A 21,735-nucleotide genomic window follows, 5' to 3' on the forward strand; every position below is an offset into this window, starting at 1 on the left:
AAACATAATGGATAAAGAAAAATTCTATCTCTCATATAATGTAAGGCTTCCACGCTTTGAAAGCTTGCATGAAGAGCAAATTGTTGTCGGTTGCTGTAGATTTATCACAATGGTCTCCGTTGAGGCCAACATAATCAAACCCTGACTGGGTTTCTAACGCACATCCATCGCCCGTAGGGGACATAGAACCAAAACTCACGATTGGAATCATGGAAGGGCGTCCGTGAGCACACTGAAATGGAAAAGCGCAGCGTGCAAGTCTCGAAACCAAGTTTTCGCATTCATCCCGACTTAAAGCGTCGTTGAACATTACAGAGCTTCTGCATGCACGTGAGTTGAGGAGATCAATAATAGCCTTGGGGCAATCGCCAATGCGCTCCAGCCAAGAATGACGGGCAGCAGCAGGCTGGACATTCTCTTTTGGTGGTGGCTCTTTAAGACCACCAGCCTCTGATGGGACTTTCGAGAGCATTTGAGAGCCGGCTGTACAACATCTTCTCCCGTAGTCTTTTCGGTCCCAGATTTCGCCGCGAAGAAGGTCTTTGACAAGTTTTGGCTCTAATCTACAACGCTCTGCAATAAGTGTAGGAAGCTTGATTACCGTAACTGTACGATAGTTTTTTTCGCTACGCGACAGCGTATAGCAACAACCCCAAGTTGCAAAATAGTTGGAATGAGATTGGAGCAATTCGCCCTCTTGCAGCGATACTTTGAAAACAATTGGCTTGGGTAGGGTCGACAAATTGACTCCGCAGGTTGGTGATGAAGCCGATTCCGCAGACGGGGCGAATAGATCGTCGAAGAGTTGCTCAACCCGACATCTCTCATCAGCGGCATGCTGATCCACAAGAACCAAATTTTGCTGATTGCCATTTCTCGGTTCGCCTAACGTTGGCAGTTTCAACAATAGAAATTTGTTGTCCACTTGAGCTATTAGTTGGGCACTCTGCAAACCTTGCTTTGTTAACCGACCACTGAATCTAGAAGAAGACGGTATAAACCCGCTATCTCCGGTTCCCGATAGGGATGATTTGACTGCACCACCGAAAGAAAGCCCTGAAGTATTAAACTTTGTCACAACCGGCTGATCCGACTGTTGGAATGTTGGATTTTCCCAGTCTTTGAGAAATGTATCGATCCATAAATTCCGATGCGACTCTGGGTTTCTGGAATACAAGTGGCGATCAGTGAACCCTAGCTTTGTCCGATCATTTTTTCCTCGTAAAGCGGCAGACATTTTGTTTGTCGGGGGAAGAGTCTGGCCCGTCCTGCCATTGATTAGCACAGAATTTTTGGTAATCGGATCCGTCCACTGGATAATCTCTTCTGTCTGCTCATCTTGATTTTCCGCTCCTGCATCTAGTAGGCCCTGATGTCCAATGCCAACTAGACTAGCAGGTTTCGTAGAATCTTGACCGGTTCTGAGGTTCCTCGGGGTTCCAAGGTATTGAACATCTGGTGCGGGGGTTGCGGGAGACGAGCGGGAACATATTTTGTCATGCCATAGTTGACCGTCTTTAGGGTTATTTGCGATGGATGCGACTTTCCCGCGGGGTAAGCCAGACCACAGATCCTCAAATCCAGTTTGGCGACCGCTTTTGATCCGTGACCAACTTCCGAAGTCTCTCAACTTGAGATGTGACTGAGCACTAGGAGATTGGGTAAAGTTCGGAAGCTTGATTTGAGGGTTCAATAACTCTTCCGAACCCTCCATATCTCTAGAAACCCCAGAAGAAGCAATGGGTGTAGCTAACGGGTGTGCAGAGGTCTTCGGACGTTTAGCAAGTCGTCTCTCTGCCTGATTCTCAGGAGATTTTGATCGGATGTTTCTTTTGAAATTTGGTCTTGATCGAGGCCGAAAATGGTAATCCTCCAGAAATTGTCGTATCATGGTAACCAAAACATCCACAACTGATTGAAGGGTCTTTCTAGATTCGAGAGATTCATCTTCGTCGCTGACACTTTTGCTATGTCCTTGCAGGTCGATTCTAATGTAAAACATTGGCCATCTGTTAACACCTTTACCTAAACATCGCTTTCGCCGGATAGATCCGTCTTTCTCAGCTGGTTGATCATTATCTTTCAAATTAAGTTCTCCTAGTTCATCTGTAATAGCTGGAGGGCCGTCAATAACACCAAAGCTCGATAAAGAGAATAAGCTATTAACCTCGCAATATAGCACATTCGCATTCGAGTGGGAAAAAACAGGATGTATTCCAAATGAAATAAACTGGACCTGCTTCGTGGGAGCGGGTTGAAGGGATAGTGCAGCTTGAACCTCAATTCCGGAAGTATGTGCGGAAGCGGTGACCCAATAATCAAAGTCCCCTGGGGATAGATACCCAGCCTGCATAAGGATAGGGCGAATCCGACTCATTTTAAGAGTGCCAGGGGATCTTTCATCATTCGGAGAACCAGCTCGAATAACTAGTTTTCTTGTCTTTGTCGCATCCGACATCACAACCTTCACCTGCTTCTGGAAAGCGAGAAGTACAGCGGTTAGAATACTTTTCAAGTCGTTCCATTCCCTGTCGAGATCCTGGGTAGTTCGTAGGGACAGCGCCCGATGCTTAACACGGACAGGAAGATTCCCAAATAGGTCAGTCACAGTAACTCTAGTCCCGTGGTCGCGAGAGTCCAGCTCGTGGTGTAATGGAGCAGGCGTCAGTCTGGAAATCGGCTTTGAGCGGTGATATATCAAGGTATTGGTTGTTGGGTCAGACTCGTGATGGGAAGTGATAGTCACCAAAGCCAGCGACACAAGGGAAGCAAGAAACAAGCCCTTCCGGCCATAAACCTCACCCAAACTGTTGAATTTCGACGTATCTACACATCCCAGTCAGCCCGATAAATAAATGAATGAATAAAATATGTCCAAAGCCTCCATCAAATGAACGACATACGATGCAGTTTCGCAAGCTTGCCTCCATCGAGAAACTCAATCGGCATTATCCCGTGCCCGTCGTCTTCCACCACACACCCGCCCCTTCGAAAGTCCACATTGATTGATACGGTTTCAGCACCGGCATCTAATGAATTTTTGAGCAGTTCCAAAACTACCCCGTTGAGATGTGATATTGATATTGAAGACTTCAATTGCGCGACCACGTCAGGGGGCAGGGGTTGGATGGATGGGACCTGCTGTACGTCCATGACAACAAGACAGTAAAAATACGCCGTAGGAGAAACAGCGTTACAGGCCTTTTGACGCGGATTGCAGGGCTCTCTCAACAATGACTCAAGGTATATACATATACCTGCGGTGTATATATATATATATGACAAAGACTGATATATATATATATATAAGACTGCAAGCTTCCTCCTTTCGTTGCTAGATAGAACCTGCCCTAGTAGCAGTGTTGGAAGCTGCAAGTTCGTCCGGGCATCTGTCTCCCATTGTTTTTAAAGTGCCTTACAAACACAACTCCAACGAGTTTAACATTGCCGAACCCCAGTTATGATCCGGGCATTGACATTGACGAGACGTTTCATTCTTCTCATGTACGAGGTTATGCATTGCCTTGGGGAACTTATCTGGAGCATTTTTGGATTGATTCCAGTGGACGAGAGGCGACATTCGGCCAAAGTATTGAATCACGTGACTGTTTTCATCTGTTCACCTGACCAAAGCAGACTTCCTTTTTTTTTTTTTTTTTTTTTTTTTTGGATGTAGAAACAAGAATTTAAGCCAAAGTATCCGTATTTTACCCCTTTTGGGTTGCTGTGGCTGAAGCTTGGAACGGTGTTTTGGCGTCTTTGGCCAATTAGATTGGAACGTTTCACAAATATGCTAAGCACCCGTCGATAAATTACGTTAGTACAACGTGGACAAGATGTGGTCACTTCCATGACGACAAGGCTGCTATCATCTTACAGCATCGTCGAATGACTTCAACAACAAACCGTAGTCTACGCAGCATACAACGTCACTCCGCGATAACTAGGCAATAGGTGATTGATTCCTTGGGGCGGCTCACGGACAAGGATTTGATAGCTGAATTTGACTTGCGTCGGAGCATCTGTTGTTATTTGGCGCAATTCGGGTCCTGCCAGCCCCTGCCGAATTACTCCTAGAGGACTTCCGTGATACCGCGACGCAAGACTTACCGCCACAGCCAGTCAACTCAGACCAAGTGCCTTATTATTATTTAGCCACTCTTTCTTCACTTGTCTGGCGTCACGGGTTTGTTTAGACGGGGGCCTTGGGTGCGCTGAGGTGCAGTTTTCGCAAAGATGGCTTCGACTGAAGTCTCAGCTCGACCCCACGGTATGTGTTTTACTCCTCCCCCCCCCCCCCCCCCCCCCCCTATTTGTTCTCTGGATCCGTGAGCTGCAATCCAGATGACTATTTTGAATATGTCTGCTTACTAAAAGCCTTTGCAAGATCGACACGGTCGTCGACTTCCTTTCTCGAATTGGATGAAGCGCCTTGCCAATCTCAAGAACACTTCTGTTTCCTACCCTGGCTCTTCGAACAAGCAGAATGGTTCTCCGAGCGCTTCCAAGAGCAAGAAGGGCGCCAATATCAAAAACAACCCATACTCCCTGTCAGGTAATATCAGCAATTTGGGAAATGGCCACCTCTCTTTCTCTGAACCCCCTGCTAGCGAGCGACCCAGCCAACTGTCCCGCTCAGTACCGTCGTTGTCGGAATCAGGTTTGGACCAGAATGCATCAGCAGTGGGCACAAAATCTGCTGCGCCCACGCTCTCTACAAATGCGGACACCACCTTATCAGACGCTGCGAATTCCAAAGCCGGTACTGCCATAACCACTGGTGGTGCTCTTGGTTCGCAAGGAGGTGGGGAAGGGAGTACATTTTCCTCACCAGCACCGTCTGTGCGTTCACTTACGACAACACTTACAACTGTCCAATCCACTGCTCCGTCGAACCAGATCCATGGAGGGCTTTTCGGTCATCACGTTTCTCACAGTGCTAGTCAGCAAACTGGCCTTCAATTCAGTCATCAATATCCCATATCTCCTGCCACCGCGGTTCCTGCCCACCTTTCTCCTAACCCAACAACTTACATCTCAGCAACGGCAAATAACCTCCTGACTGATAACGCGTCTGTGCTGACGTTAGCATCTTCCTCCAAACGCCGGCGCCGCAACTCTCTGGACACCAATGCTTCAGTTCGTGCCTTGGCTCCTTCATCAATCTTCAGCGGAAGCCGCGAAAGTTTGCCCTTGAGCGTTCTCAGTGGCAATATGGGATATCCGGGAGCTGCCGGAGAGCCATCCAATGCTTCAATCACCAATGCGCCGGGCGTTCTAAATCGTCCAAACCTAGCCAACACCGAACGAGGCAGTATATACTCATATGCTGGAGCTGCTTCGGGGGAACGGAGCAGCTATCAGCCGGGCAGACTGCAGCTTGGTGATACTGGCAGTGTTAGGAGTGCGAACAACTCGCACCACGGGAGGAATGATAGTATAGCTGGCAGTATTGTCGGCAACGTGGTGGGCAACCATTCCGTCTCCGGCGCTCCTGGGCGAGTAAGCCGGCGGAGTTCCGGGTGGGCAGAAGTCCCAGGGGCCGACGACAGTGAGGATGAGGCCCTGTCAACCGGAGCAGACGAACTAAATAGAAATGTTAGTAATAAGGGCAAGGCAAAAGCGAATTAGCATGAGTTGGAAATCGAGCTTCTTCCTCGCCTATTTTAAGCCATCGACCTTTCTTGCCAGGATTTTTTTTTTTTTTTTTTATTTTACCCCAGATGAACGTGTTTTGTTATCCCATGCCATTCCCCATTGGTTCTCCTCGTTTACCTGACCACTGGTTTTCTTTACCAAGTATACGGCCTCCGATTTTCGCCAATTTCTCCCATCTTGGCTCCAATTTCGTTTGCATGCTCAGTTATATGCTTCTTCTGTCTTTTTTGCTATTACCCCGTTGGTACAGCATATTTATTTTACTTGATTTTATCCCAGTTCTGCTCCGTTTGCAAATCCTTTCGGCACTTCATACCCCCAATTCTTTTCTTATTTAATATTTTCCAGTTGCATTTCTCTGATGACAAGACCCTTTCTGTGTTTCTTTTCCTCTAAATATCTTTACAAATCAACGAACTTGCTCTTCGGATTGGTTTTACCGTTATAGGATCGCTGCCCCTACCGCCATTTTCCCATTGCTCTGTTATTTTCTATCTACCTTTTAATTTTTAGTTTTTCATTAATTACTTGATTAATTAAAACTATTTATTTAATTAACGAAGTCAGAGGTTAGAAGAATGACCGTTATGCGAAGACCAACTATCCATTTCGTTGGATAAACCTATTTTCTCTCCTGAATACCCTTTTCCTCACGGCTGTGATATCTGATAACTACCCCAAGCCGGGGATTCGAGTTGTTGGGGGGTATTATCCTGGGCAAACCGAGCCACCTCGATAAGGACAACATATCATGTGGTTGCGCGGACATGTCTCAAACGTCTGGTGAGAATACTAGATCCGAAGAATTCTACCCAAGGTTGCTTGAAAGAAGTTTCCATCTAAGGTTGAGTTGTTATCTCCACTGCAGCCAATCAACATCTCTGCATTGTTAGGCGGGAGCACGGACTCAACCTAACTTTAATCATAGTTTAAATTGGTTTTAGAATGTTTTTGTTGCCATGGTTCATCGCGCATATCAGAAACGCTTTGTCCTTCGGCGCTGTAAACATCTCGCAACTGTCTTGGGAGGCGGAGGAACCACCGGGCTGTACTCCACAGCATGTCGCCCTTTTTGATTTTCCTTGTCTGTATTACATTCCCCACGGGATTGTGCATTCTATGATTCTTATTGATTCGTTTTTCTCTGCATGACTTCTTGATACACCCGGGAGTTGGGTGGGAATAGAGCGAGCGGATCGTCATGGCGCTCAATATGATGTCGCATAAATCGTCTGCGCAAGACTGAGGATGAGAACATCGCATGGCTGAAGTGGAAAGTGACATTGGTATAGCTTTTGATTCACGAAGAGGGATAACTACCGAATCTGCTTGTATTTGTATATAATTCCTCTTCATGACATGATGAAAAGTATTTCCAGCCTCTCTTTGTATGTGTCATTATTTTTTAACGTCTTTCTTGGTGGATATTTGTTTGTTTTTCTTTCCCCTTTTACTAAGATTAACTCTGCATTGTTAATCACGTTATAATTATGACCACCATGTTGGACAGGGTCCCACCAGAAATATTCCAAATGACCATCAATGAGGTTTTGTCCACAACTGCTTCCAAGCCAGAAATTATCACCAACACCTATCGGTTCTCCCGCTAGGTCTCTGATTCAAGAGACAGGTCGAAACTTGTCCCCAAGTTTCGAGGCTATTTCACTGCGCGGTAATCCCGGGGATATACAAACTCTGTTGTCTCCCTTTCGCTGGCTGAAAATAGATTGTACTCTTTACGAGCGCCTTCGTGCCATTACACCTAATTTTATTCGGTTGGGCATTCTAGCAACATGGAACGTCTTAAACTCGTGAGAGGCCTTCGGTTCCGTGCTCCCATCCTTAAAATCTTCCATAGTAGATGCAAGTTCCCAATTATCAGCCTCCCGGAAGAAGAGTTCAAAGGCCACCAGAGGTTAATGTCTGGAAAGTATTTTTTTTACGGCTTGAAGATAACAAGTTAAGAAGATTTAGGTATGTTCGCCCGTATTTTGGATTTTGTGGAAGGGCATAAACATGAAAGGTGATTGCGATGTTCTTAGCAGAGTTCAACGAAGTGACCTCTGGCATCTGGAGGTATTGGAGCTTTATTTTATGCAAAAGGAGGAACATGAAGGAACAGTTCAAGGATGAAGTCGAACTTGCCAATAGGTAGAACAGGTTTATAGGTTTATATCACACGTTCTTAAAGGAGTAGTTAACTAGTTACCTAATTCCCTAACCTGTCTCGGATCTCTTCGAAGTTTATCGCTGTGCCATATATCATTTCGGTCGGCCTATGAGGAACTAGCTAAAGCTTTTAATTTCTCGCAGTTGCTTTCATTGAAGCTCATACAATGCACATTTGCGGTACCATTCATCCAAGCAGCTGTCGATTCTAAAAAGGAAATCAAAATAAAACTTTTGAGATAGATAGTGTTTGGTTGGCTGCCAAACCTGAAACCAGTCAAAGGACGGAGGATCCCCCACTCTCAAAGGCTTTTTTAATGTCTTTCGCTGGTCTCGAAAAACTGGGCATATCTTTTCGAAAACGCGCTCATCCCATTTCTAGGAGCGATCGTCCATTATAAAGCAACGCTTAGGCAATTGGTACAGCACGAAAGATACATAGTTCGTGTCAATACCAGTGACTATTTCAGCGAGGAGCGCGATTTTTCATTGATGCTGGGAACTGGCCATATCGATGTCCGTGCATATTGCGATCTTGAAACAATTGGACTCCGTGTTCAGCCCGCGGATTTGACATGTAGCCTGTGCGATATTCTAATAGAAAAGAAATTGCTAACAAGTATTTGGAGATCTTCTATATTAAACGTTGGTCTCAGTTGCGAGTTTGATTTTGGGGTTGCTGGTACCGATGTTCGGGATGGGAATGGCGACACGATGGTGGCGCGGAAGCTGGCGAGGCTGATCAGTCTTTACCTGATTCCGACGAAGCCGATGTTCAAGGAGACTAACTATCGCCTTACCTGGCCATTGGTGAAAATTCCCTCAACGCCCCCCCCCCCCCCCCCCCCAGGTCAATCAAATTTGCAAGTTGGGCGTTTGGACCAAGTGGTCTGTCTACCAAACCTAGCGATTCTCGCATGCAGTGATTTTCTATCACCAGGGAAGATTTAAAGATAGTCAGCCCCTCTTCTGCCGCAAAGATACCCCTATTCCGAGAGCTCGGGAGGATGACTGGTTTGAGAGGAGCTACATACCACACGCAGGTGCTTCACAATTTCCATTCTTGTTTAATTGCCGGAAATGATGATAGTCTATGGCAGTCTTTCAAGGGAAGGTCGGTTAATTCGGGGGTTTGCCCTACGGAGAATCTCTTTCTCCAAGTCATTTCCGACGACAGTTATCGCTGATTGACAGACGTTGACAAACATGGTTCAATGCTGTGCTCGATCTTTATATTAGCTCCCGGACAGTGAAAAAAACAGGAGGGGGAAGGAGGGGGGAAATGATGCTATCACGCCATCTGGACAATACAGCTGGGGGTTGTTTTCATATCATAGCTAAGTTTTTTCCTTTACTCCCTATTTATTTATTTATTTATTTTTTTTTTTTGGTTGTAATTTTATTTTTCTCCCTGAACAGATTTCATAAATAGATGCTGTTTGAGCAAGGATGTGATGTTGCACATGATTTTCAAATAATATACAAATAAATAGTAAATGAAAAAGAAAGTAAAAATGCAAGAAAAAAATTAGTACATAATGATCACTGATACTTCATATCAGTGTGAGTTTTTCATTATTTTATTGAAATATGAAGTATCTTAGTGATACAACAGTTGTCATGCATATCAGTCTTGCATATCAGTCATGCAAATTCTTTCAGAAACAATCTTCTCTCATATTATTTCTCATCACAAAATCATAAGATTCATAAACCAGTTAGTTACATACACATCATGTGTATTACATCATATATCATATGGAGGTATATATATTTCTACAAACATCATGTTGAAAATGAGAGGAACATGTAAGATAATATAGCACTAGAATAGTGATGGATAAAGTGAGGAAAAGTGTATATACAAAAGTGCCCGGTCACACGTGTATTGAGTGAGGTGAAGAAGGTTGAGGGAAGATAGCAAAGTGGGGAGAAGAAAAGAGATGTATCCATTAAAAGATGTAAATTCAATAAATAGAGCAAAAAGTATAAGAGACAAAATAGTGAGAGAAATAGGAAAGCCAATCTGGATACGCTGATATCATTCAAAATCAGGCCAGGACAGCAGTCCATAAGAAATCAAGAGAGGGATTCAAAATAACAGAACAAAAAGACCAAGTGCATAAAAGGGCTAAAAGCAAAACAACATTTCCGATCCACCACCCCAAATCAAAAACCGAAGTAAATAAATGAGAGCACACATATACAGACATTGCTGGTTTGAAGAATCAGTAATCCTCCAACAAATGTTCAACAAATGAAAACAGACGGACATGGAGATTGGAAGCAAATTGTTGTCATATATGCGCTGAAGCACTAAAAGGCCAAGGGTAAATGCAAGCGCAAACTAGGAAAAGAGGGTATTTGGATATCGTCAAATCTGAAAATGAAAGTAGGGCCAAAAAAGAGGGGTGGTATCAAAGGGAGAACTTCAAGACAATAAGAAACACAAGGACTGATCAGGCGAATTCCATATGTGAGCAATTAGCTGAATAGCTATGTGTTTGGAACCGTAGCGACTGGTTTTCTTCTCGCATTGTTTGCGGTTTTATTTATTCGAGGCTCTCCTTGGATCATGCGCGGTTCTTTCATATAGTTCGGATCTAGTTTTGCAGGAGCTATTGAGAACAATTAAAATATGCTTTTTCAGACAAGGAAAAAAAATTGAGAGTTAGGGGTTTGTGCTAACTTCTTGTAACGATGTTCTTCCAATCGCTTGGATAGGTGGGTTGATGTCGGCTGCTGGGTGGAGCAGTTGCACTTGCTGACCACCAGAGATGATCTGACGTGTCCGATAAGAAATTTGTCGTCATGCGCCCCGAGAATACTGATGTCCGCCCCCGATTGCGCTTTGATAGGATAATCTCGTCGAACAGGGTGATTCGGGGATCTTTGTATGAAGGGGTTGCCCTCTCCCGTTCACTGATAAACTCGTTAAAAGCTACAAGAGATTAGTATTGCAAATTTCAGCAGTTTATACTCGCTTCAAGGGATATAATATATTGGTGGATAACCAAATTGCATAGAACATACCTTGCGTCTGCTGTAGTATTGTCATGTATTCTGCGTGCTCGTGAGGCAAGCTTTTGAGAAATGCATCCATGTTGAAATCGTAAGTCAAGCCGGCCTTCTTCTTATCACCAGATGCTGGTTGGAGAAACTTCTTATATGTATACAACAGGCTCGCGAAGCACCGAACAAAAGCTGCCCTAACTTGTTCAGGGTAGAATGCGACAGGACACACCAATGAAATCTGGGATGCGCAACGGGTATGAACAATTGTCCCACAAGCTGAACATTTGTACATGCCTTCTTCTGCTTTCTCATCGCATATCGAACAGGAAGTTTTGTCATCCCATGGTTGTAGCTGTAGACAGTGCCCTTCGACCAGAGTACTGCCAACTGGATTTCGCAGCGCTTGTTGAGACGATTGTGGCATTATAGTCGACGCAGCTAACGTGGACTGGGCATATATGGATGCTGCATAAACAGAAGTTCCCGTGTCAGTATTTAGTGTTGAGACAGATAAATTGGAGGTGTGCCCGAGGAATGGAGCGCTAGGTCTTCTGGGTAACCCTGGCCTTCTGTCTCCAAAAGAATAGCTTCTTCGGGAGGAGGCATCGAAATGGCCAGACCTTTTCTCCCGCAAGGAGGATTGAAGAGCAAATCCCGAGTCGTTGCGAGATACAGGGGTTGGGGGTAATGGGGAAAATTTAGTCGAGGTCGGAGAACCACCTGAATTCTTAGGGGAGGGTGGAGTGCAAACTTTGGAGGTTGAGCTTGTCATTGATCGGCCTTGACCCCTGGAGAGGGCCACATCATTGCGGGCGTTCAAAAACACATTAAAATTTGGTGGAGGTGGAATGACGGTGGCGTCTTGTCCGAACGCCGTGGAATTAAGGCTGACGTATTTATCGAGTTGAGTGGACATCGCTCTGGGTGAAAATATCGATTGGTTTTCTCCAGGAAACGAGTCGAACGGATATGTTTCAATTGCGTAACATGGTGGCCCAGGATGGACTCCGTATCGATGATGCAGAGGCGCTGCTAGTTGGAGAAGCGACTGGAGTTTTCGACGATGATGGCGGGGTAGTGGAGTGGGTCGTGCGGTGCTCTCGATCTCGTTCTGGTCGAGGTCCACGAGCACAAAGTCATCAGAAGGAAGTTCGGCCTTTTCGTATCTGCGTTCAATTCCCACAATATAGGGGCAAGGTGCCTCAAGGACTTGGATAAGCCGAGCAGGGAGAATGGGGATAAAAACACCTGTCCACTGGAATGGGAATAGGAGATCAACGAGAGCTTTACTAGCTAGGTGCAACATAGCAGCATGGGATGACAGAAGAATGATTCGAGATTCAGCAAGAACGTACTGATAGTGGTTGTTACGTTAGCTAGTTGTTTAGGATTGGTTTATTAAAGCTGCAAATACGGACTTACTTCAAACAAAATAATTATGTTCGAGATTGAAAGACACCGGAAGAGCGCATATAGGTCGGTCTATTCTTCTCAGTTAATTAAAGCTTTCGGAACAAGCTGTAGGGGAGGCAGTTTCACATACATTTCGAGAGCCGGGCAATTCATTAGCCGCTTCTTTCCTTGCGAAAAGTCGTAGTTCCCGCACTGAAAGCTCAACCTGAGTTTTCGAAGATAGAGGGCTGAAGGCTTCTGTGCACAGGTTGACAATATAACGCTCCAACGGTTGCCACCTACCAACCCGGGGAGAACTGGCAGGGACCCTTTGGATCGCACCATCTGTCATGGGGACGACAACGGCTCGTAGCCATTCTTTCCAGAAACTTGTCATGGATCCATCCTTTCCTAATATCCCGTATGCTCTGGGTATCCAAAACCCGGTATCCCCGTCGGTTAGACCGTCGATTTTGGTTGCAGCACCCAGTCGAACTGGGCGAAGGAGGTCGGCCATCAACCCAATCTTCTCCTCCACCGAACTTATCTCATCTTCAAGCTGGTCTCTGGAAGCTGAGCCTGACGGGACCGAAGGGAGTTGAGCAAGTAACCTGGACAGCCTTGCTCTTTCCATCGCAAGACGCTCACCAAGGCTAGCGGCTAGCTCCCGCTCCTCATCTGTCATGTTGTCCCGTCTCCACTCCTCACACCGTTTCTCCAATTCCTCTGCAGCTTTGTGGCTGAGAGGAATCCAAATCGTAACGCAGACCCCATACAGTTTAGATCCATCTCCTGATGTCATTGCGAAACCATGCCAGCTCGAGCGGGGTCTCTGGTCCGAAGATACGATATTGATATCGTTAGGAAATGCGAACATAGGGACGTAATCAGGGAAACTGCCTCTCTGTTTGGTGTCATCAGGGACCCCTTTCGGCGGGTATCTATCGAGGAGGACAGGTTCGAACTTCCGCTTTAGCGGGTGCATATTAGGAGATACGTCAAGCGGCTGAGGCACTGGGATAACTGAATTATAGTTGCTTAGTCGTCTAGAGGTGCGAATAGAAGCTGCGATAATATAATATAGTTAGAAGCACAAATCCAAATAAATTTAGATTAAACAGAGCGTTCACAGATCATTGCAACACTTACCTTGACGCGCAATGGAGGGCTGCCTTTTCATGCTGTTCATGTCTCTGAAGGACATGTGTCTGCGAACACTACCAATGCCTGATTTCAAAGTATTGATCTCCTCTGCCACAATCCTTTGCGTCTTTGGTCTAGGTTTTGGCCGATTGTTGGATATAGAAGCGCCTGCACCGAGTGACAGATCTGACAAAAAGGAGTCTCTCTCAGCGGCAAACTTCAACAATGCTCTATCAAAGTCACCATCACTGAGTAAGGACGCGCCATTCGGAGATTGCGAGCCCTTGATAGTCATGCTACTCCAATTACTCGGTGTTTCCGAAGACACGGAGCGTAAGGACAATCTCGCCTCATCCGAGGGTTTTGGGAGCCAATGGCACGAATTCCGCTTCGAGGTTGGTTGTGAGAATTCCCCAGACGGGAGGCTTTCCTCCTCCGCATCTGCATCTTCCTGGATTGTGTCCGTTACCGGCAATGGCTGGGCATGATTGGCGTGGTATTCCTCCCCCAGTTTCGAGAAGATGTCGAATATCTCCGCTCCATCGACACCGGCGATCCAGAAAAAGTCGGCCAGAGGACTCGAGTGCAGTTCTGCAGGAGGTAATGGAGCCATGATTCGTAACAGTATCAATGTAGTTCCCGATGTTTCTCCAGCTTAATTGTTCTTGTCGTCTATTTATTTCTAATTTTAGTGTTCCTTTTCGCTTTCGAAAAAGGTAGTGTTCTCAGTCGATCGAGCCCCCGCACCGCGAGATCATAACCTTACTGAATGAACGGATGGGTCTGGAGTCATTTGAGCAGGTGAAATATGACGCCAACGAAGCAACCGTGCCGACGAGGGAAGAGAAGGAAATAAAACAACAAACAAGAAGGAAACAACAGGGCGAGTAGATAGAAGAGAAGAGAGTCGGGAGAACAGCGAGTGTTGGGTTAGTATCTCCCTTAGGGTGAGGGTCGTTTGGGTTTGGTTGTTGCTGCAGGTTGGTTCAGCCCCAAGAAAATTGAACAGCCTGCCAACAGTTAGTTAAGAGGGCTGGCTGGCTGGCTGTCCCGCCAACTAACCACGCGCACCAGAGACACTAGCAGCTGCTATCAAATAGCAGCTTGCCGAATGATTCAAACAAGCTGGAGGGATGGTTGTTGTTTTGAAAAAAAAAAATAAATAAATAAATAAAAAAAAAAGAAAAAAAAAACTCAAAAGGCGAAAAATATGGAAGAGTAGAAGAAGGGAGACGTAGGGGGCTAATGTTTTGTTTGTTTAGTTCTCGCCTCTGGGGGGCCTTTCCTCCCTTAGACAATAACAGTTAAGGTGGTATTTTCTTACAAGGCGCTTACAGCAGCAGAACGTAACTTAATCCCGAAGTGAGTTGGCCACATAAGCCAGTCGGCCACTTTTCTCGACTGGAGCTGAGATTAGATATGCCTTGCCTTCTAAAGCTCAACTATTAGGGAAAATTATCATATTACATTAATAGAGTAGTTTCCTGTACGCTGAGAGCATGTATGGACAGACAGTCTGTCCAATGATCCCAACATCCGCTGCATTGTGGTGCTGTACACTTTTGTTGTTGAGGTTTAGCATTCTCCACAACCACCCTTTTCTCATTGAATCACACTTCATAGTTACATGATATATCCCCTTCCTTAGCTTTTCAAAACTTCTTTCTGGGCTACATATGTACAGCCTTTTTCCTGCTTTCTTTTTTATTTTGCTTTTGCAGCCCATAATCCATTGTTTTTCTTCTTTAAATATGTCATTTTATATGATTATTTGGCAATCTTTAATGTGCTGATCTGAAAGCTTGATTGATTGTAATAATAAAAGTCAATATTTATTTGTACATCTACTCATCATTCAACAATTTATCATTTTAATTTTAAGATATTAATAATAAAAGATAATTAACTAGTTAACTATACCCTTTAACTAGTTATTTAAAAGAGAAAATGTAATTAGTCATTAAAGCATTTAAAAAAGTCAATTTTCAAAAGTATCTAAGCAACTTATACAGATCTACTCAATTGCCGAGGCGCTAGCTGAAATGTACATACTTAATCATATACACATTTAGCTAAAGCTAATTTCTATGTATTTGATATAATATTAAATTATATATGAGATTTTATATATTAACCTAATTAAGCAATAATATAAGTTTGAAAATAAAAGCTTTGAAAGTAAATTTTTTTAGTAAAAAATATCAAATAAATATATTTTAACAATTAATTTATTATTATATAATCATAATGTAAACTAAATTAAATAAATATTTATATAATTATTTTATTAAATTATATTATAGATTATTTTCTATATATTAAAAGTATATATATACTCTAATATTATACTTATTATATTATAATAAAACTTATTTTTATAAATATTTATTAGTTTATATAAATATTTCTTTTTATATTTATTTTTTTCTATATATTATATATTTTTTTAAGTAATTAAATATTGAATAAACTTTTTAACTAAAGAATAAATATATATAATTAAAAAGCTAGCAGATAGCTAAGCATATCATTCAATTTTCAATAAATTTAAATAAGTAGTAATTGAATTATTCAAGAAAATATAATTGAAAGCTTTAAAAGTTACCAAAAAAAAATTTATTTATAACTTTTTAATCACTACTATAAATCATATAAATATTGTCTGTAAGTTCTATCTAATTGTTTAAAATTGACTTTATTTAATGTTTACTTAAATATTATTTCATTGTTATTTATTCTTTAAATTGAAGAGAAAACTTTAATAATTTTTAGTATTTACAATTATATACATCAAGTCTCACACAACGTATCACTATTCACAACAAGTTCTCATTTAGGCAAAAAGTGATAAAAAGTTATTTTAATAAAATTATATATAATATTCATTGTATATAAATTTCTTTATTTAAAATTTCTTTCTTTTATCTTTTTTTTTACTTCTTTCATTTATATATATTTTATCAAAAAATACTATAAATTTAAATTATAAAGTTATATATATTAATTTTAATATATAAATTTATTATTATTTATTTAAAATTAAACTTTCTAATATTAATATATATTATTTAAAAGTAAAATAAGATCTAGATTAAGTAGAGATCTTAAGAGGCTTTTTAAAAAACAAGATTTAAAAATCTATAATATTTTTCTTGATTTAACTTTAATTATTAAAGTTTTTTTTTAAAAAATTTACATATATATTACATTTTGTAAATCTTATTTAATAGTTAAAAATTTTTTAATAATTAAGAATTTAATAATTTTAAAATATATACTTATTATATATAGAGAATTTAATATATAAAAATAATTAACTATATTATTAATTTTTTTATAGTATTATTATTTTATTTAAATTAATATATCTTATTAAAAGATTATTTTTCTTTTTTATACTGTAATTAATGAAAAAATTATTAAAAATTTCTAATTTATTTAATAAGATTTTTTAAAATATATAGTTAGTTTAGTTTTTAAATTTATTAAAAAATTAAACTAAAAGTTAATACTTTAAAGTATTTATATAGTATAAACTAGCCTAATCTAGAATAAAATCAATAATATAAACTTAATTTATATATTAATTGCTAAGAAATTTATATATAGTTTATTTTAAAATTTAAATCAAAGTTTAAAGTAATCAAAAATTTTTTATAAAATATAAAACTTTGAAAACTATAATTTGAATTTATGAAAATTATATTTTAATTAAAAAGTAGAGAACATTTTATTTTCTTTATTTATAAATATATAATTTAAATAAATTATTTATTTTAAATTAAATTTAAAGTAAAGATTTTTTAAAAAAACTTTATTTTAAAAACTAGTAGTTAATTATTCTAATTAATAATAAATAAAACTAGAAAAATTATATCAAATGAATAAATATTTAAAATTATATATATATAATATTTAATATAAAAAATAAAGTATATTATTATTATAAATTAATATATAAATATTGTTTTATTAATATTATTTTATTAATACTATTTTAATTTAAAATAAAAATTTATAATAATATATATTAATTTATATTGTAAATAAAAATAATAATTAAAATAATAATTAAATTTTAATTTAATTAAATAAATATTATAGTTTTTAACTATATATATTTAAAATAAATAATAATAATAGTAGTAGTAATAGTAATTAATTAATTAATTAAATATATTTTTTTATGAATTTAATAACTTTTTATATTTAATTGCTAAATTATATATAATAAAATTTGTTAAAGAATAAATATAAAAAAATTAATATTAATATATTAAAAATAAAATTTTTTATATTAGTTTTTAAACTTTTGTAATATTAAATATAAATAAAATAACTAGATTAATATTTTTAAAAATATATAATTAAAATATATTTAAATTATAAATATTTAATAAATCTTTTCAATATCTGATTTAATTGTATAAAAGATCTCTAATTAATGTTTTATGTTAAGTTCTATGTTACGGCGCAGTCGCTGGTAATATGGAATAAGGTTGATCCGTTCCGACCTCAATCATATTCGGTGGTCCAATCCCCAACCATCTATATACGTTTGGCTGCTCGTTCATTCCACATTCTAATCCCTAGTTTAGTATTCTTGTCGCAGCTGCATAGTTAGATAGATGAATTGAAGTTTTTGTCTTTTTATCATCATGCCTCTAGTTGAGCCATGGCCATGACATTCTATATCTTTGCCAGCTATATAAGCTTTTGGAAATCTCAGTCAATCATCTCAAAACATTTTTTTCACTGTGTGTTCTGATCAGTCTCGCTAGCTGCTTTTACCATTGTGAAGAGAATTGTCAGTTTTCTTGCACTTTTCAAACACCACTCACACCCCAAGTTGAGTTGTGATGTCTTCAAAATACGTGTCAAAGAAACTGGAAATGTTGATATGTAGCCTTCCCAGCCCCTTTTTCAGTACTCTGTTGATATGTTTCCGGTACTCTGTTGAGTTGGCAAAGCTGCTTGTTTTGCGCAGCCAAGGAGTCTGTTGAATTGACAATATAGGGCGGAGTGGCAGGGTTGCTCGTGAGACGGTGGTGTTAAGATTAAGGACAACTTTCCAGATCTCAATGTTCTGGATTTCGACTGCAGAAGGCCTGTTGATGACTAGGTTGAACCAGCACCAATATTGCCTGTCAGAGGGGCTCAAACAAACGCGCCAGATCAGATGCCACATCCCCATCACTCATTCATGAGTGAAAACTGAATGCTGTATCCATCCCCTGTAAAACAGAGAGGAGTTTTGATATTGCATTTTAATAAACTTGATCAAGGCTATCAAAATCACCATAAGAAATGCAATATGATTCATGGATTTTTCTCATCCTCTTTGAAGCAAGTCACGTACATCACTACTAAGTTGGTTAACAGGTGTTTCTTGATGATAACAACTTCATCTGGATGATTCTGCCTTACTGATAACTACAAAACAGCACAATTGGTGTGTAGAAGAAAGATAATCTGCCCACAGTGCAGTAGTTTCAAAGATGATGAATTGAAAGTCTCATGCTGATTCCTGTATTGTTCACTGTTTTTGTTTATGATGGCTAAGATTATGGGTTTACTTTTATCCGGTCTTATCCTAGCTTTCTCCCATCCTGATGATATTTCACTCCAATACTGGTCTCAAGCTATCAGAGTGGAGCCGTTTTGAACCCACAGGCTGGTTTTAGCTTTGAGACGGGGCCCACCTCAAACCAAAGCAGAATAATGTGTCTAGTTAATTGTTTAATTGTTTTCCCGTTGCCTGGCCGAGAAATAAATCCGTACCCACTATTTCAACCCTGACTTCCCATCTTCGTGAACAGCCACTGATTAAAGTCACTGTATAAACTCCTCTAGAAAAGGATCATCAGTAATTGGAAAAGTCAGAATGAGGGGTATCATTGCTTCATGATGCAGCGCAAGGCAAAAAGTATCAAATTTTATGCTGTGTTTGACCTTGATAATCAGTTCAGCCCTATCGTCGCAAGCTCCCCCTTGCTTCCAACTACCACAGAAACTTGGGCTATAGCACCCCTGCGTTGAGCGACTAACGGCCTACAGGTAGCCATCGAGACGACCTTCACCGTGTAATTGCACTAATTTCTCATAATGAGAAATGCAGTGTCTTTGTCATCTATCCAGCACCGACTGCTTTTGAGAGCAAACAGATCTTGAGAGACAGCAGTTGGTTACGGGAAGCTTTGGATTTGTTTTGCTGGAATGGATCATCTCGCCCGTCATCTGCTAGACAAAGAAGCCAGGGAGTTCATTGACTTGATTGAGTCGGCTTTGGTCTGTAAATTGGCCTCCTCCTTACACCCTGGGAAGAAGCCGTTCGTGCCAGGTCTTCTCAGAGCCAAAATAGGGCAGCTACAATATCTGTTTCCCTCTTTATGAACGCAGCTGGCGAGAGTCCCGATGTCGAGTCAACTGAGAGAGTTGAACAATGGATGGTTTGAATCCCCCTGCTACAGCGTCTCGCATATCCTTAGGAGAAGACGCGCGGCGAGATTGCAACGATGAAGTATGAAGCTCCAGAGAGTTCTGCTTTGTAGTTAAACTCCATAACAATGCCACATTACCATGCTCTAGGTACATTGCTGAAAAGTCCATCATCACAACCCCACGTCAACTCGGATACTCTATCAGCTGAGATAATCTTCTTTGGCCTTCCCTCTGTGGTCCTGGAGTACATTACAGGCAAAACTCTCCATGGAACTGATGTGCCACGCCTTCCAGACGAGTAGTGGTCATATCTGTTCGATATCTATATTCAACTCTACCGCCAGCAGTTCGGTCATGTCGGCGCTCTCACGCTCGACAGCAATAATGAAAACTGGGTGTTTAAACATAACCGCCGACCACCATTAAGCTGAATGACCAGGAACTCAGTGGGATGAAGAGCTCTGAGATTACATCTGTTCACCAGACCTACGGCTCCACTGTTGGTTACAACTATGCCGTCCTGAAATTGATTTCAACGATTTTTACCGCGGGAAGGAGAGTGATTTCAATGAGAAGGATGCACGGAACTATCTAAATAACATTTCTGCGTTCCGGGGCATTGTGATGGAATGAGAAGACTAAAAGGACAACCACGGGCCGTTCATTCTCATGCATGGGATCAACCTCCTAATATCTTTGTGGATGATGATCTGAACATCATCACAGTTATCGATTGAGAGTAAAGTCACACTGGTCTGCCACAAATGTTTAACCTGCCCTCTTAGATTTCAGGCCAGGAGCTCTCAGCCGCCACTAAATAGTCATACGACTTTGCGTTTACAGTATACATATCTCAGTTTCAGCGAGCTGTGAGAGCGAGAGAAGACAAGCATTTATTTTGTGCCTGAATCTTTGCCAACATTGATTGGTCGGTCAGATGGGTTGCTGGGGCTTCGGTTATTGATGTGACATTGAAGTTTGCCTAAGCATTGGGACGCTTTCTGACTGTTTCCTGTGGCTGCAATAGATTAACAGGACTATCTAAGCAACATATAGCTTGCCATGGTCTAGATCTTTGTGTGGTTTCATTTTCCCAGGGTGATTGCGGCTCTACCGTTTGTATTTTTGAATTGTGTGAGGGCACTATCTTATATAAGACGTCATTTTAACAATGCAGGGGCGATTTTCCTTCAAATAGATATAAGATGGAAGCAGAATAGGAGCTGCTAAATTATGATTAAAAATAAAAAAAAATATATCTGCCATCAAATACAATGAATGTTATTAATAAACTTTAGATTGAAATTTGCATTGCAGGACTTTATAAGTTATCATAAAATCTTCTGAGCAATTAGCATATTCTCTCTCTCATGCTGATCTGTTATATAGCAGTTACAGTTGAATATGATTTTAAAAAAGTTAAATGTGATTTATAAATAATGCTTACTTTTTCTGAACATCAGAGTTAAAGATATATTAAAAGAATTAGATTTAACTAAGAATAATAATAAAAGTCTGAGAAATATGATAAAAATCACTATCATCAAAAGCATATAGAAATGAGTTAAGATATGTGTTGGGATATATCTAGTGTGTGTAGTTTTAATGAAGAGGTATTATGATTTATGGCATGAATCAACTCTTTTAAAGTCATCTTTAACTGAATACTCTATATATCAACTTTCTGTGAGTGTTTGACTAATGTAAAATATCAAGTAACTAACTAACTAGTTAAATCAAACTAAGTTAACTAACTAATGTAATTCCACACTGAGTGAGACATCTCAGTGAGTGAGATATCAAAATTACTATATTTCAACTAACTAGATTTTAATCTGAAATATTTGCATTCATCTTTCTCTAATTAAATTAAATTAAATTACACTAGATTGAGAGCATCTTGTTCTCTTATAATTA

At 40.3% G+C, this 21,735-nt stretch overlaps 5 protein-coding genes across 5 annotated transcripts; 1 reads left to right on the top strand and 4 right to left on the bottom strand.

Moving 5' to 3' along the window:
* Window positions 1-31: 31 nt before the first annotated feature.
* Window positions 32-3,153, bottom strand: PADG_04531 (uncharacterized protein; the record flags this gene model as incomplete). The annotated part of the gene is made up of 2 exons (XM_010761985.1): window positions 32-2,826; window positions 2,904-3,153. 2 exons carry the CDS (start codon window positions 3,151-3,153, stop codon window positions 32-34), a joined length of 3,045 nt encoding a protein of 1,014 aa, XP_010760287.1.
* Window positions 3,154-4,236: 1,083 nt separating this feature from the next.
* Window positions 4,237-5,631, top strand: PADG_04532 (uncharacterized protein; the record flags this gene model as incomplete). Its single annotated transcript, XM_010761731.1, has 2 exons — window positions 4,237-4,270; window positions 4,388-5,631. The coding sequence occupies 2 exons, from the start codon at window positions 4,237-4,239 to the stop codon at window positions 5,629-5,631; spliced, it is 1,278 nt and encodes a 425-aa protein (XP_010760033.1).
* Window positions 5,632-10,323: 4,692 nt separating this feature from the next.
* On the bottom strand, window positions 10,324-13,990 carry PADG_04534 (uncharacterized protein; the record flags this gene model as incomplete). The annotated part of the gene is made up of 6 exons (XM_010761732.1): window positions 10,324-10,445; window positions 10,517-10,768; window positions 10,861-12,196; window positions 12,265-12,324; window positions 12,386-13,299; window positions 13,384-13,990. 6 exons carry the CDS (start codon window positions 13,988-13,990, stop codon window positions 10,324-10,326), a joined length of 3,291 nt encoding a protein of 1,096 aa, XP_010760034.1.
* Window positions 13,991-18,214: 4,224 nt separating this feature from the next.
* Window positions 18,215-18,578, bottom strand: PADG_11777 (uncharacterized protein; the record flags this gene model as incomplete). Its single annotated transcript, XM_010762199.1, has 2 exons — window positions 18,215-18,495; window positions 18,545-18,578. The coding sequence occupies 2 exons, from the start codon at window positions 18,576-18,578 to the stop codon at window positions 18,215-18,217; spliced, it is 315 nt and encodes a 104-aa protein (XP_010760501.1).
* A 1,186-nt stretch (window positions 18,579-19,764) lies between these two features.
* Window positions 19,765-20,225, bottom strand: PADG_11778 (uncharacterized protein; the record flags this gene model as incomplete). The annotated part of the gene is made up of 2 exons (XM_010762200.1): window positions 19,765-19,917; window positions 20,157-20,225. The coding sequence occupies 2 exons, from the start codon at window positions 20,223-20,225 to the stop codon at window positions 19,765-19,767; spliced, it is 222 nt and encodes a 73-aa protein (XP_010760502.1).
* Between the last annotated feature and the right edge of the window lie 1,510 nt (window positions 20,226-21,735).

The sequence above is a fragment of the Paracoccidioides brasiliensis genome (genome assembly GCF_000150735.1).
Source record: "Paracoccidioides brasiliensis Pb18 unplaced genomic scaffold supercont2.5, whole genome shotgun sequence".
In the NCBI taxonomy this organism is placed as follows: Eukaryota; Fungi; Ascomycota; class Eurotiomycetes; order Onygenales; family Ajellomycetaceae; genus Paracoccidioides; species Paracoccidioides brasiliensis.